This window comes from Solanum dulcamara, chromosome 5 (genome assembly GCF_947179165.1).
Source record: "Solanum dulcamara chromosome 5, daSolDulc1.2, whole genome shotgun sequence".
NCBI classification, from domain to species: domain Eukaryota; kingdom Viridiplantae; phylum Streptophyta; class Magnoliopsida; order Solanales; family Solanaceae; genus Solanum; species Solanum dulcamara.
Window position 1 is genome coordinate 77565647 of NC_077241.1, and position 15853 is coordinate 77581499.

At 33.9% G+C, this 15853-nt stretch overlaps 2 protein-coding genes across 10 annotated transcripts; both read left to right on the top strand.

The window, feature by feature from the left end:
• Positions 1-674: 674 nt before the first annotated feature.
• On the top strand, positions 675-2799 carry LOC129890033 (xyloglucan-specific galacturonosyltransferase 1-like). Its single transcript, XM_055965522.1, has one exon. It carries the CDS (start codon positions 690-692, stop codon positions 2679-2681), a length of 1992 nt encoding a protein of 663 aa, XP_055821497.1. The 5' UTR covers positions 675-689; the 3' UTR covers positions 2682-2799.
• Positions 2800-4256: 1457 nt separating this feature from the next.
• On the top strand, positions 4257-15396 carry LOC129890034 (probable phosphopantothenoylcysteine decarboxylase). 9 transcript variants are annotated; one of them, XM_055965531.1, is made up of 6 exons: positions 4257-4528; positions 6759-6910; positions 9882-9970; positions 12169-12459; positions 14121-14467; positions 14887-15396. In XM_055965531.1, exons 5-6 carry the CDS (start codon positions 14132-14134, stop codon positions 15178-15180), a joined length of 630 nt encoding a protein of 209 aa, XP_055821506.1. In that variant the 5' UTR covers positions 4257-4528; positions 6759-6910; positions 9882-9970; positions 12169-12459; positions 14121-14131; the 3' UTR covers positions 15181-15396. The 9 variants fall into 9 exon arrangements, with proteins under 9 accessions (XP_055821506.1, XP_055821501.1, XP_055821500.1 ...); XM_055965526.1 differs by lacking the exon at positions 12169-12459; XM_055965525.1 differs by lacking the exon at positions 12169-12459 and having other exon boundaries at positions 6759-6883.
• The last annotated feature ends 457 nt before the right edge of the window (positions 15397-15853 follow it).

A 15853-nucleotide genomic window follows, 5' to 3' on the forward strand; every position in this document is an offset into this window, starting at 1 on the left:
ATGTGATCATGATCTCCATGAACAAACAAATGTGTGATGGGGGGAATTGACGTAGCTTCTTTGGGTCACAATATGTGTGTATTTTTGTGTGTTTGTGTTTCACTTTGTTACCAGAAAATAGGGAAGATCATGGTGGAAACAAAAAATATGTCAACCAGAAGGCCAAAAAAAAAAAGAGAGCTCAGATGCACAATTTTAACATATCAGATGAGTGTGACGACCCATCGTTCACAATCAGCCATAGCTCTGAACCAGAGAGAATGAGGTATTGATCAGGACAATTAATAAATCCTCATGGCAATCTACATCTTTATGTATAATTAACAAACATTATTCATATCACCTTTTTATTTCATCAATTTTTTAATTAATCAGCACATCGATAACTGATTTCAAGGATATTAATGTTCAGAGTCTGGTAAACAAAATTTGGTAACCACTAATTAAGTAATGGGACCAATATACAGAAAGGGATACATTGACTTTTTATTTGTTAATTCCTTCTAATACATGCAACTGCAATGGAACATATAAACGTGCCTTCAAATATTGTGATTTTTTTTTTTTTTTCATCTTAGTACGTGCTACCATGTTATACCCAATTTATTTATGGCACAGCAAATAATATTCACCTTAGTAGAAAAGAAGAGCAAAAGATCAAGAAAATTTTATTGTTAGCAGCCACTAAAATGGCAATTTCTGTTTCAAAGAAGAAAGCTAAGATTAACAAAAGAGTTGAACATAAAGAAAGTTTCATTATTTCTTCTTTTTTAGCTAAACTTCTATTTAGGATTCCATCTATAGTCACTGTCTTGATTCTTATCTTCTTATGGTCTTCTTCTACTACCATTATTTCTGGTAAAGTAGTACATGTTTGCATCTCATCGCGTAAACTCAATGATCTTTATTGCATTTCTGCTGGCACTGAACCAAATCTTGACACCGCGGTTTCTCCTCTCAATGGTACTTCTCCTTCTGTTTATGTTGATCAAAAGGATACCGCATCAAAAGAATCTAGTCCTTCAGACACTCGAATAGCAATAGTCGATGAAAATTCCACATTAATTGATACCATCTCAAATGTTGTTGACGTTTCACTTCAAAAATCTAGTCCCCTTGACATCCCTATTCCGCGTGTCAATGATAGTGTCACATCAAAAGATATCACGTCAAATGTTGTTGATGTTTCTAGTCCTCTTGACATCCCAATTCCGCGTGTCAATGATAGTTCCACATCAATTGATACTATATCAAATGTGGTTGATGTTTCACTACAAAAATCTAGTCCTCTTGACATGCCAATTTCACATGTCAATGATGGTGTTACATCCATTCCTAGTGTGAAACAAGAAAGTACAATAACTGTTGATTCTTTTTCAGGAAACAAAAATGTTTCTTTCAGAAACAGTATGGTTAAAAGTGGTGATGAGGAACTAATGATAGCTTATAATGATGTGGAGGATCAATTGCAGGTGCATCGTTCATGGGCAGCAACGAGCAAAAATAATGCAACTTGCGATGGCAGGGGAATTTATGTGTATGATTTACCAAGAAAGTTCAACAAAGACTTGGTAGCTCAATGTGCAGATATAAATCCTTGGGTCAACCTCTGCAAGTACTTCAGCAACGATGCAATGGGCGAACCAATACAGAATCTTGGCAAAGGATGGTATCAGACACATCAGTATTCACTAGAGCTGATATTTCATTCGCGCGTTCTCAATCATCCTTGCAGAGTTCACAATGCAGATGAAGCAAAGCTGTTTTATGTGCCTTTTTATGGTGGACTTGATATTTTAAGATGGCATTTCAAGAATGTATCGAACGATGTCAAGGACTCGTTGGGAGTAGAACTTGTAAGATGGTTAGAGTCACAGAAGCATTGGTTTCAAAAATCAGGTAATGATCATGTCTTTGTTTTAGGGAAAATTTCTTGGGATTTCAGAAGATATAGCAATACCATATGGGGAAGTAGGTTCTTGGAACTAGATGAAATGCAGAATCCGGTTAAGCTCTTGATTGAACGACAACCATGGCAAGTTAACGACATAGGAATACCACATCCTACTTATTTCCATCCACAATCAGACAATGATATAATCGCGTGGCAGGACAGAACCATCAAGTCAAATCGAAAAAGCCTAGTGTCCTTTGCTGGTGCAGCAAGGCCTGATGCACCAGAAAACATAAGGTCAATCTTGATCAACCAATGCACATCAGCCAATGATCAAGAATGTATTTTCTTGAATTGCAATTTAGGCAAATGTGATCAGCCAGAGTCGATAATAGGACTCTTCATGGAATCTGAATTCTGTTTGCAGCCTCCAGGGGACAGTCCAACAAGAAAATCAGTTTTCGATTCGTTGATATCAGGTTGTATACCTGTGATCTTTGATCCCTTTACAGCATACTATCAATACTCATGGCATTTACCAGAAGATCATAAAAAGTACTCAGTTTTCATAGATCAAGAAGATGTGAGGAGAATGAAAGTCAATGTTGTGGAGAGGCTTATGCAAATTCCAACAAAAGAAAGAGAGAACATGAGAAGTTATATAATATATGAGTTGTTACCTGGATTAGTATATGGAGATCCAAAATCTAAGCTAGAGAAATATCAAGATGCATTTTCAATAACTATAAACAATTTGTTTCAAAGATTGAACAAATTGGAATTATGACAGTATTGACTTGTTATACATGTATCATACTTTTGTATTAGGAAAAATGAGGATAAATTATAAGTTTCTCACTCAATTTGTTTTTGTTTCGTAGATAAGTTCATTTCTAGTGCAAACACTACCTAAGAAGTTTGAAATAATCTTCCTTGTAAACTTCTACGTTTTTTGACATCATATTGAAAACGCTCCTAACCAAGTAACCAACCCCTTCCCTTCGTAGAGAATGTGTATTGTAAGTGATCCGAATGTGCCCGGCCGAGTTGTTGAGTACCCTGAGGAAGGTATCAGATCGACTTCCCCCGAAAAAGGAAGAGAGACTTGTTAGAAATGTGCTTGGTTGTTGACCAAGAAAGCAGATGAGCCCGTGCAAGCATCAGAACATGCATTCTCGCAACCCGATTTTCATGACCCAACCAAGAAAACCTTGAATCATCAACAGGTTTTTCACCGAGGGGGTGGATCGAAGCGATTGCAGCGAAGAATTGATCTGAAATGGTCGCTTAGGGTGTTGATTTGACATCTTCAGCTACGGTGTTCACATCCTCCCTAAGAACTCTTACTAAAATAAAACTCCTAACTTCCTCTCCGTTCCTTGATCTCCTTATATAAATACTACTTTTTAATGTGTAAATTTTTAAAAGGGACATCTTACTCATGGTAACTATGACTAATTTTTTATCAAACACATCAACTATTTATTGTATCAATTTCAATAATTCAATTTAAACATGTAATTACTTATTTGTAAAATCAACTCACACCAAAAAATATTGTTCAAACACTTAATATTTATCTCTAATTCAATTCTAATTTTCTAATAATCTCTCTCTCTCTCTCCATTGTTGAAATGAAATGAAATGAATTTTGGACAATATAAATATATAACTCTATCCATATTGTCTGAACAAGTGGAAAAAGAAGACTTATTTTTTTTTGTGTCTTAAACGTTCTTTTTTTGGAATCTTCGAAAGTGTTCCAAAAGATTTATCCATTAAGTTACAAATAGAACACAACTTTGACTAAAAAATTATGAAAAACAATTGGACATGTAGGACCTACATGCACAAGCACAAGCACAACTTTTATAATATGGTTTCATATACATTGTTCATAGCATATACCTTCACATCATTGTTTATGTGAATAAAAATAAATAATCAAATCATCCGAGTCTAGTCAAAATTAAATAAAAATATTTTTTTAAAATAGTTAAATCAAAAATTTTGCTAAAAATATTATCGAACAAAGAATAATCCATTGATCCTCTTTAGTTTATATAGCTATGAAATTGCTTAATCGTTAGTAAACTTAGCCAATTAACAAAGGTTAATTGATACATAACATTTGTAGCACATAATAAATACCATCCAATAAAACAAAATTAATATTAATATTGAATATTCATAAAATCTATTAATTAATATTGACAACATATGTAAAAAAAATAAAAATAAAAATTATCATATGTTGTCTAAAACGTGTTTGCATTATACTATGCCACGTGTCTATTTATTTCCATGCCACGTGTAAAAGCTTGTCCTCATCTCTAAATACAGAACACACCCAAAAAGAAAATTCAGCATTAAATGCTTTGTTCTACAGCTCGTGTTCTTCTCATCCCACAGAAAAAGTTCACTTTTCTAAGGCGATTTTCTTCGATTCTAAGCTCAACCCATTTCAATTTCGTGTCTAATCTTCCTATTTCACCTTTCTCTAAGCGGATCCATACAGTTTTTCCCAATTCTCTTGTTACCTCTAAAGGTTTTGAGTTGTGGGGTTTAAGATCAGATCATACCATGGCTAGTCAATCCAGCAAACCTCAATCTGTTTATGATTTCACTGTCAAGGTAAGAACTTTCGCTTATTTTGATTTGGGGTTTTTCTTTTCTTTTCTAAATTGTTTAATTTTGCTTATTTTGACTAATTGGTTTTGAAGAAATCTTGTTTTTGTTTGTTTTGTTAGTGTTTGGATTAGGAAATTGAGTTATGTGGTGTGATTTGTATCAATTTTTGGGGTAGTGGGTGATTTGAACTTTTTTTTTATATTGGTTATGGATCACCAACATAAGCAAAGAATGTGAAAGATCATTCATTTTTGTTTTCTTTTGTGTAAAGGTCGCTTTTTTTTATGTTTTTGTTTATGCTTTTGTTTAGTTTCTTGGTCTATGGTCATGGGTTGTCGTGCAGAAATGCACTTTTTTTTCAGTCATCCAATTATCTATAAAAAAAATTAGACCTCCCCAAGCCGGAGCTTAGTGCATTGGATAAGGCTACATACAATATGCTTGTGGTCCATTGTTAATGCTGTCTATTCAAGGGACACACACTGTTATTTCCACGCAAAAAAACAAACGTTTGCCTAACTTGTTAAGTATTTAAAAAGTGTATTTAGCCTAACTCAATCTAAAAAGTCAATTCATGAGAGGATGATGGTTCAAAATTATATAAAGAGATTAATTTCCGATCTCTCGTGAATTGATGTGGGATAATTCAACAACCCCCTCCCTCTCCTGCGCGTCCAAAAATATAACATAATATAAGGATCCAAGTCGAGTAAAAAAATTTGGAGGATATTGACTTTTGTAATACATTATACATGATAAGAAATAGATTTTGAATCTAATTTAATTCAAAAACTAACTCATAAAATGAAAATGGTTCAAAATCATATACTCCCTCCATTCCATATTAAGTGAATTTTTAAAGGATTTTTCATTGTTCAAAATAATTGAATTGTTCAAAGTTCAAGATAGATGTTTGAAACCTTTTTCATATTTGCCTTTTCATTTGAAATTTTATATTTTCTTGGAGATAAATCACACTACTTGTAAAGTTATATTCATGATTTTACAAAGAACAATAGTGGAAAGTACAGTTCAAATTATGTACTTAAATGTTTTTCTTAATATGGACATCAATGAGGCCCCTCACATTAGGTTTTCGAGGTTTTTGAGAAAATAAAGATGAAATAATTTACGACCATACAAATGTAACAATTTATTGTATAACATAAATTCAAAATCATTAAATTAACACCATTTAAAATTTATTAATATTAATAATATTTATCAGATATTCAGTTTACACTTGATGAGATGATTTACTATGACACAAATAAAATATATATATATATATATATACGCGCACATGCACTAGTTTAGTGTACGTGCTTTGCACGTATGTCTCATGTCAATCAATAAAATTATATATAAGAAGAACAAAATTATTAGAAAATAGCAATTGATAACTTGATAGTAAAAATAAATGTTATACCTATCTAAAAGATAAGAATTTCATATATGAAGGTTAAAAAGTTATTAAAAAACAAGAACCTCTTTATTTTTAAATTCTTTTATTTATTTATCATAATTTAAGTAAAATTTATACAAGGTAAAAATATTAATTTTAAAATCTTAAATATTTAAACTTCCAATATAGTTCAAATAAGGAAATACATGTAAGAAGTGAAAGCTATTTTCAAAAGGTAAAAGAGACCAACAACATTAAGTATATTAACCTCTACAATACCCCTTTCTAGATATTAGGACTTCAATTTAAATAACGGAAAAAGGGCCTAAAATGCTCTTGAAACATTGAAAAAGGTACAAAAATGCCCCTCGTCCATCTATTGGGCCTAAAATGTCCTTGACATCCACCTTTAGGTCCAAAATTGACCTTTTCTTTAACAGAAAAGGGCATTTTAGGCCCAATAGATGGATGAGAGGCATTTTTGTGCCATTATCAATAGTTCGAGGGCATTTTAGGCCCTTTTAACAGAATTTTAATTAAATAATTTGAATAGTTTTTTTAAACACGTGGTGGCCATCTATTGGTTACAATTTAATTATTTAAAATTAATTATAAATCAAAATTTATTTAATAGAATTTTAATTAAATAATTTGAATAATTTTTTTAAACACGTGGTGACCATCTATTGATTACAATTTAATTATTTAAAATTAATTATAAATTAAAATTTATTTAACAAAAATTGGATTGCTGGTCTTTCATTCTGCTGAAATAGCCTTCCGCTTGAGTAAACTAACCTAAGCTTAGCTAATCTTCTTTTTGCCTAGGGTCATTTTTTACTGGAAGTTCCAACTGATGGGCCATTCTTGTAGAGAACTAGTTGTGGACCAAGTCATTGACCGTAACAACCTTCTAAAATTTGATCAAAGGCTGTAACTTTCCTACTATCACGGTAATTCTAGATTTCTCATCTAAGAAGGTGAGCTTCAAACTTGTCTTGATGCTTCATAGATTGGATCCAAGTTATCACCATCAGTTTCTTTCTTAAGTGTTATGGGCTTGGTAAATACTTTGTGATGATCTATAGCTCAAAAGGCTAATTCTGGAAATCTTACTTGAATTTCATGGCCCAATCTCTTCTAGTCCAAGGCCATAATAAAAAATCGGCATTGGCACTAGGTTTATCAACAACGTGTTTCCTTTTATTACCTTTTTTTTCTAGAAACGGACAAGTTTTCAAGAACACCCACCCCAACACATTAGGATAAGAGAAGACAAAAGGACAGTATCGATTGAGGGGAAAAAAGGACATGACCCATCCATAATATGTAGTGTGTCTAATAAAATAGTCATTGAGAAAGAGAAACATTAATATAAAATGATACACTTCCAACTCTGCATATTAGAGAAGATTGCGAAGGCATATGGGAAAACCTCCCTGCATATGTACTCAAGAATTTGATTTTTCAAAGAATCTACTTAGTTTAATCAACAATACCTCAAATCCAACTTATTTTGGTTAGGCCATATTAATCATCTATATATTTCTTTGTTGCTTCCTTTTTTTTTTCATGTATCCAGATAAGGTAGTTATAAGATGGGTGAATACTAAGCTAGTGCATCAAAAAACACAGTTACAAGCTCTGCAAATCGAAACAATCATATCTAACATGGCATCTACATCGAGTGCAAAGATCAGGTTGCACCATAAAACTAGCTAAGTAAAGGCTCTAAACTTAAGACTAAGTATGCTTCTCTTGTTGCCTTCAAGAATTCTGCTATTCTTTCTATCCAAATTGTTCACCAAATAGCATGTGGTATTGTTGCTTCTTTTTAATCTATATGTTGTTTCAAAACACTTAAGTAATTTCATCAGTCTCTCTCTCTAAAACACTTCACTAATTTCATCTGTCTCTCTCTCTCTGACACACAAACACACAGAGCCACACAATCACTCATTTATTTAGTTTTAAATACATCAGAATTCACTCCCAAGGCACATTCTCTTTTTTCTTAAATTTTGGAAGGGGGTGGCGAGAAGAGAGAGCTCATAACTAGTGGGACATGCTATATCAGTGTTTTTGGAAGCGCAAAGCGGAAAAAAGCGACAAGGATCTGCGTTGCTTAAAGCGAGAAGCGAAGATAAACCTTGCACAGATAAGTAAAATAACTAAACTGAAAGGAACTCAATAGTCATAAGAGAAAAAAAAAGTCAAACACAGCTAAGAATTTCTCAAACTACTGAAGAAAATAGAGAGCACATGAAAAAACAAAACAGTAGCATTCCTACTGCAGAAAAACAGTAGAGAGTAACTATTAGCTTGTATAAACAAATACATTTCAATTAGATTAACAAACTGAAAAAAGAAGAAATAGAATAATTTAAAAATTCAATTTAATTACTTAAGTGAAAAAAAGACAAAGAAGTAATAAAATAAAGCTGAAGAATAAGATGAACACATCAGAGAGCGCTAAAAACGAAGCAGAGAAACACTAAGAGAAGAAGAGAAAAAAGAAAAAAACTGCGACAGCAGCAACAGATAAGAGAAAGAAAAAGAAGTTGCAGACAGCAATATCATAACAGAAAAGAGAAGATAAGGAGGAGAAGAAGAAGTAGAAGAAGCATAACTGGAGCTAGAAGAAGATAACTAGAAAGTAGAGAACCCTAGTGCAGGAGAATGTTGCACACAAAGAAGGATAGAAATAATTCGACTAAATCTTCGGTTTCATGCTACCTCCCACCAACACATGCATGAAACCAAATCGCATCACTTAGCACAATTCAATGAGATCTAATAGAGATACATAGATGTGTATAAGTTTATATATTTCCGTGCGTATATCTTAATTCTGATTAGAATTAAGCTGGTATTGGTTAACAATAACAATTTATATTTTCTCACTTTAAAGAGAGAAAAAAATCCAAACATATGATCTTAATATCTTAATAACATGAAATCTAAACAATAGCAGGCTAATATGCATTATCATAAGAGAACAGATTCTAAACAAAATTAACACGTGCAAGACGAAGACCTTTGGCAACTGGAAATAATTATCACTCAAGTTACGACAAAGAAGAACTGAAAACACTTGAGAGGTACCATCTGATTAAACATTCACTGGGAATTTGAATAGAAACTAGGCCAAAATTATCAAATTTCATTCGAACTACATCACATTATAAACATGGCAGCTTTCAACTAAACAAGACAGAATGAGATCATAGAACTAAAATAAATCAGCAATATAAACACATAGTGCAATTTCCAAGCAAATTCACGCTCAAACAATTATAAATTTCCATAACTTAATAAGCAACGAAGAAGAGATATGGACGGTAACATTAGAGCTTCCAGATTTATGCTAACCAATAAATTGCTGCCAATATGAACATTTAATCATGCCACAGATTACAACTACTCTAAACAACTAAACTATGCTTTCTTTGATTCAATATGGAGATAGGTTCAACTAAAATCAAGCATAGAGTGGGCAGAGCAGTTTGGAATCAAAATAAACTTGAGGAGAAACGAAAACATGCTCGAAGCTTCTTTGGCTCCCTGCGTTTCGTCTTTGGCTCGCGAGATTGAGCCACGTAGTGGCTTCGAGAAGCTTCTATTCAATCCTAGCCGTTCACCTCGCTTACGATTCGTCCCAATCTATTGAAGAATTGGAATTTTGGGACTGGAATATGGGATATTCCTTATCCCAAAGGGGATGCGAATTTCGAATTTTGAAATCTATCCGAAAAATTCCCAAAATTCCTATTGTTTTTTCCCCCAAATCCTTTCCTACTTAAACCCCCTCATTCACTGTTGGAAGGGGTTCTTGGCTGAATTGTTTTTTGAGAGAATAGCAATCTAAGCTAGAAAGAGTGCTTTTACAGATTCGGGTCTATAGAAAGGAAATCGTAAGTCTAAATTTTGTTTTCTCTTTTGGTCTGTTAGTCATTCCCCGGAGGCTTTGCCGGAGTCCATTTTTGGTGGTGGAATCGTCTCTAGCCAACTCGAGTTCTCAGTTTGCTGCCCAAAAAGAGGTAAACTCTTCTTAGCTTTCTGATTGATTCCAGTTTCTTTATTTATTTTTCGTTTGTGTGTTGTTGAGAGTATGAATCTGGTGGTATTGATGAATATTAGTTAGAAATTGTTCTTCCATTCTATCTACCGTTAGTTCCTTTGTTACTACAGTCTTTCACTTCCTTAGTTTTATTCTTGTTAAATATTGAAGATTTGAAGTCTTTGAATTGATATTTCATTTCTGTCTGACACATCTTCCTAATAAATATCGAACTAGTTTCAATATTGATTTTAGCTACTGGTTCACTGTTTTACTGGTTTTAAGTTAATCTCATTAATGTCTTAGCTTTGTAATTCTTGAATATTCACTTGGACTGCTTTTTAGTTCAATTCTGATATAGGGCTCCTAACATGTTCTATTCTGCATTTTTTTTGAATCAGCTATTGTTAAACTTCTATCTAGCTCGTTAGATTCTCATGGCTTACCTCTTGATGTTATTAGCTTGAGTTCAATCCGGTCATGAGCAGTTCAATGATTATGCAGTTCCTTATAACATGATCATGTCCTTTTAAGTTTATATTCCTGATTATAGTCTGCTCAAGTTCATGGCTGTTTGTTCCCTCTGTCTTAATCTTATCATTCCGTTTTAGGCTCAATTCATGTTCACTTGGTCTAGTTTTGCTTCGGATTTTATCATTTGAATCTTGCCATACCTCTGTTGTGTGTTTGAAGCTCTCTTTGCTTGTATACTCTTCTCTGCTAATTTTTTTTTCATTGACGGGGTTATTAATGACAAATATTTGCCCTATTACTTTAAAATCTGCCTAGTTCGAGCATGTTTTCTTTTCTCCTCAAGTTTATTTTGATTCCAAACTGTTCTGCCCACTCTATGCTTGATTTTAGTTGAACCTATCTCCATATTGAATCAAAGAAAGCATAGTTTAGTTGCTTAGAGTTGTTGTAATCTGTGGCATGATTAAATGTTCATATTGGCAGCAATCTGGATCATTTAGTTTCAACATCTGATGACAATATGTTGGTACTGTCCAGATCTCTTCTTCGTTGCTTATTAAGTTATGGAAATTTATAATTGTTTGAGCATGAATCGGCTTGGAAAATTGTACTGTGTTTATATTGCTGATTTATTTTAGTTCTATGATCTCATTCTGTCCTGTTTAGTTGAAAGCTGCCATGTTTATAATGTGATGTAGTTCGAATGAAATTTGATAATTTTGGCCTAGTTTCTATTCAAACTCCCAGTGAATGTTTAATCAGATGGTACCTCTCAAGTGTTTTCAGTTCTTCTTTGTCGTAACTTGAGTGATAATTATTTCCAGTTGCCAAAGGTCTTCGTCTTGCACATGTTAATTTGGTTTAGAATCTGTTCTCTTATGATAATGCATATTAGCCTGCTATTGTTTAGATTTCATGTTATTAAGATATTAAGATCATATGTTTGGCTTTTTTGATCTCTTTAAAGTGAGAATATATAAATTGTTATTGTGAACCAATACCAGTTTAATTCTAATCAGAATTAAGATATACGCACGGTAATATATAAATTTATACACATATATGTATCTCATTGAATTGTGCTAAGTGATGCGATTTGGTTTCATGCATGTGTTGGTGGGAGGTAGCATGTACCCGTAGATTTAGTCGAATTATTTCTATCCTTCTTTGTGTGCAACATTCTCCTGCACTAGGGTTCGCTACTTTCTAGTTATCTTCTTCTAGCTCCAGGTATGCTTCTTCTACTTCTTCTTCTCCTCCTTATCTTCTCTTTTCTGTTATGATATTGCTGTCTGCAACTTCTTTTTCGTTCTCTTATCTGTTGCTGCTGTCGCAGTTTTTTTCTTTTTTCTCTTCTTCTCTTAGTGTTTCTCTGCTTTGTTTTTGGCGCTCTCTGATGTGTTCAGCTTATTTTATTACATCTTTGTCTTTTTTTCACTTAAGTAATTAAATTGAATTTTTAAATTATTCTATTTCCTTCTTCTTCTTTTTTCAGTTTGTTAATCTAATTGAAATGTATTTGTTTATACAAGCTAATAGTTACTCTCTACTGTTTTTCTTCAGTAGGTATGCTACTGTTTTATTTTTTCATGTGCTCTCTAATTTCTTCAGTAGTTTGAGAAATTCTTAGCTGTGTTTGATTATTTTTTTTCTCTTATGACTATCGAGTTCCTTTCAGTTTAGTTATTTTATTTATCTTGCAAGGTTTATCTTCGCTTCTCGCTTTAAGCAATGCAGATCCTTCATGCAGTTGGAATGCCTGAGACCACTTTTAGCCTTGCTTCTCTGGCTACTGCTCCGGCTAAGGCTTTCTTTCCGCTTTGACTTGCCTTCCTTATCATTCAATCTGGACCTGCATGTGTTCCATGACTATTTCGAGTGATTGCTGCTATCTGGCTTGAGTTAGAGTCGCCTTTTTCCGCTTTGCGCTTCCAAAAAATACTGATATAGCCTGTCCCACTAGTTTGGTATTGACATCCTGCTGATTATTGATTGGTTGGTCCTCTTTTTTCTTTTTCTGTTTTTGGGGGGAGGGGGTTATGAGCTCTCTCTTCTCGCCACCTCCTTCCAAAATTTAAGAAAAAAGAGAATGTGCCTTGGGAGTGAATTCTGATGTATTTAAAACTAAATAAATGAGTGATTGTGTGGTTCTGTGTGTGTATGTCAGAGAGAGAGAGACTGATGAAATTACTTAAGTGTTTTGAAACAACATATAGATTAAAAAGAAGCAACAATACCACATGCTATTTGGTGAACAATTTGGATAGAAAGAATAGCAGAATTCTTGAAGGCAACAAGAGAAGCATATTTAGTCTTAAGCTTAGAGCCTTTATTTAGCTAGTTTTATGGTGCAATCTGATCTTTGCACTCGATGTAGATGCCATGTTAGATATGATTGTTTCGATTTGCAGAACTTGTAACTGTGTTTTTTGATGCACTAGCTTAGTATTCATCCATCTTATAACTACCTTATCTGGATACATGAGAAAATAAAAGAAGCAACAAAGAAATAAATAGATGATTAATATGGCCTAACCAAAATAAGTTGGATTTGAGGTATTGTTGATTAAACTAAGTAGATTCTTTGAAAAATCAAATTCTTGAGTACATATGCAGGGAGGTTTTCCCATGTGCCTTCACAATCTTCTCTAATATGCAGAGTTGGAAGTGTATCATTTTATATTAATATTTCTCTTTCTCAATGACTAATTTATTAGACACACTACATATTATGGATGGGTCATGTCCTTTTTTTCCCTCAATCGATACTGTCCTTTTGTCTGCTCTTATCCTAATGTGTTGGGATGGGTGTTCTTGAAAACTTGTCCTTTTCTAGAAAAAAGGTAATAAAAGGAAACACGTTGTTGATAAACCTATTGCCAATGCCGATTTTTTATTATGGCCTTGGACTAGAAGAGATTGGGACATGAAATTCAAGTAAGATTTCCAGAATTAGCCTTTTGAGCTATAGGTCATCACAAAGTATTTGCCAAGCCCATAACACTTAAGAAAGAAACTGATGGTGATAACTTGGATCCAATCCATGAAGCATCAAGACAAGTTTGAAGCTCACCTTCTTAGATGAGAAATCTAGAATTACCGTGATGGTAGGAAAGTTACAGCCTTTGATCAAATTTTAGAAAGTTGTTACGGTCAGTGACTTGGTCCACAACTAGTTCTCTACAAGAATGGGCACATCAGTTGGAACTTCCAGTAAAAAATGACGATGTGACCCTAGGTAAAAAGAAGATTAGCTAAGCTTAGGTTAGTTTACTCAAGCGGAGGGCTATTTCAGCAGAATGAAAGACCAGCAATCCAATTTAGCAAATTAAGGACCAATTAACCAGTTCAGTAGAGCAACATGAACAGTAAGCAAGTCCAAATCCTTGAAACTACATCAGCTGATCATCTGTTGGCCAACTGTTTTTTGATGTTCGTGAAGAGTTAGGGTTAAAATGGGCTTGAGAAATTAAGATAAGCATGGATTTGACCCCACCTAGGGTGAGTTAAGTCCAAAGAGTTATGATTGTGAAGCAAGTTGCCAGGGGATGTTCTCTTTCTTATCTACTGCTGGCATTCCCCTTAGTTGCACGCATGTACAATTACTTGTATCTTTCTATTGGTGCAGTAAAGAATCCTTTTTTTCTGTTTCACAGGTTAGGTTGATATGGAGCCTGTGACTTCAGAGATGGAACCGGTTCAGATAAACGGTGCACCTAGGAGACCTCGTATTCTGCTTGCAGCGAGTGGAAGTGTGGCTGCTATTAAGTTTGTCAATCTATGTCGTTGTTTTTCTGAATGGGCAGAAGTTAAAGCAGTTGCAACAAAACCTTCTCTTCATTTCATAGACAAAGCTTCACTTCCGAAAGATGCCATTCTTTATACTGACGAGGAGGAATGGTCCACTTGGAAGAAGATTGGTGATAGTGTGCTACACATTGAGCTCCGCAGGTGGGCTGATATTATGGTTATTGCCCCTTTGTCAGCAAACACACTTGGGAAGGTGATGTATCATTCCATGGTTTTATTCCTGAATATTTTTTTTCATGCAACACTCATTCTGCCTCAAAAATACAATTTATTCCCTTATCCTAGTAGGTTACAGTAATATCGCATGGTCTTCAAAGCTTAAAATAGGGAGTGAAAAGATAATTTTATTGAAGAAATGATAAAATTGGCTTATCCTGAAAGATTTTGGTATCATGAGTGGCGGAATTCTTTAGAAAATGGACTATCAACAATGTTAAACATACTAGCTGAACATGTCCATGCTGGAAGGTTAACATTAAGAAAGACACCAATTCAATTCCCCACATCATGAAAAAGAATTTGTGGTATTATGGTTTATAAGTTGCTTTATGTTATTAGCTTACATTGCGTTCTACTTTGGAAATAAGCTGATATATGCCTTCTGTAGTGTAGATTGCTGGTGGACTATGTGATAACTTGTTAACCTGCATCGTACGAGCATGGGACTACAATAAACCCCTTTTTGTGGCACCAGCCATGAATACATTGATGTGGAATAATCCATTCACAGAACGACACCTTATGGTAATTGATGAGCTTGGAATCTCTCTCATACCACCAGTTTCAAAGAGACTAGCTTGTGGAGATTATGGAAATGGAGCAATGGCTGAACCCTCTCTCATCTACTCAACTGTAAGACTCTTCTATGAGTCACGGTCACAATCAGGTGGCATCAACATGGCGTGATCCACAGATCATTAAATTTTATTTGTTGGTTTGTACAAGTGATAGAAATTGTTGAAATTCAGGAGCTGGAGCAATGTTACTTAGCATACACCAGTTGTGTTTATTTTTCTCCTAAATTTCATCACCTACCTAGTGTCTGTTTGTATCCAAGAGCTAACTTTCAATCAAGGTTCACGTTCATCCTAGTCAATTGAATGAGAATATTATGCAACTCTATATAGTAACTGTTGCTAATTATGTATGTGATCATGATCTCCATGAACAAACAAATGTGTGATGGGGGGAATTGACGTAGCTTCTTTGGGTCACAATATGTGTGTATTTTTGTGTGTTTGTGTTTCACTTTGTTACCAGAAAATAGGGAAGATCATGGTGGAAACAAAAAATATGTCAACCAGAAGGCCAAAAAAAAGAGAGGTCAGATGCACAATTTTAACATATCAGATGAGTGTGGCGACCGATCGTTCACAATCAACCATAGCTCTGAACCAGAGAGAATGAGGTATTGATCAGGACAATTAATAAATCCTCATGGCAATCTACATCTTTATGTATAATTAACAAACATTATTCATATCACCTATTATATTTCATCAACTTTTTAATTAATCAGGACATCAATAACTGATTTCAAGGATATTATGTTCAGAGTTTGGTAAACAAAATTTGGTAA

What these genes read in the sequence shown, in the direction of transcription:
- LOC129890033 (XM_055965522.1), top strand. Translation starts at nt 690, where the DNA reads ATGGCAATTTCTGTTTCAAAGAAGAAAGCTAAGATTAACAAAAGAGTT.
- LOC129890034 (XM_055965531.1), top strand. Translation starts at nt 14,132, where the DNA reads ATGGAGCCTGTGACTTCAGAGATGGAACCGGTTCAGATAAACGGTGCA. An exon ending in CAGCAAACACACTTGGGAAG is followed by an intron (nt 14,468 to 14,886) that starts GTGATGTATCAT and finishes TCTGTAGTGTAG; the next exon opens with ATTGCTGGTGGACTATGTGA.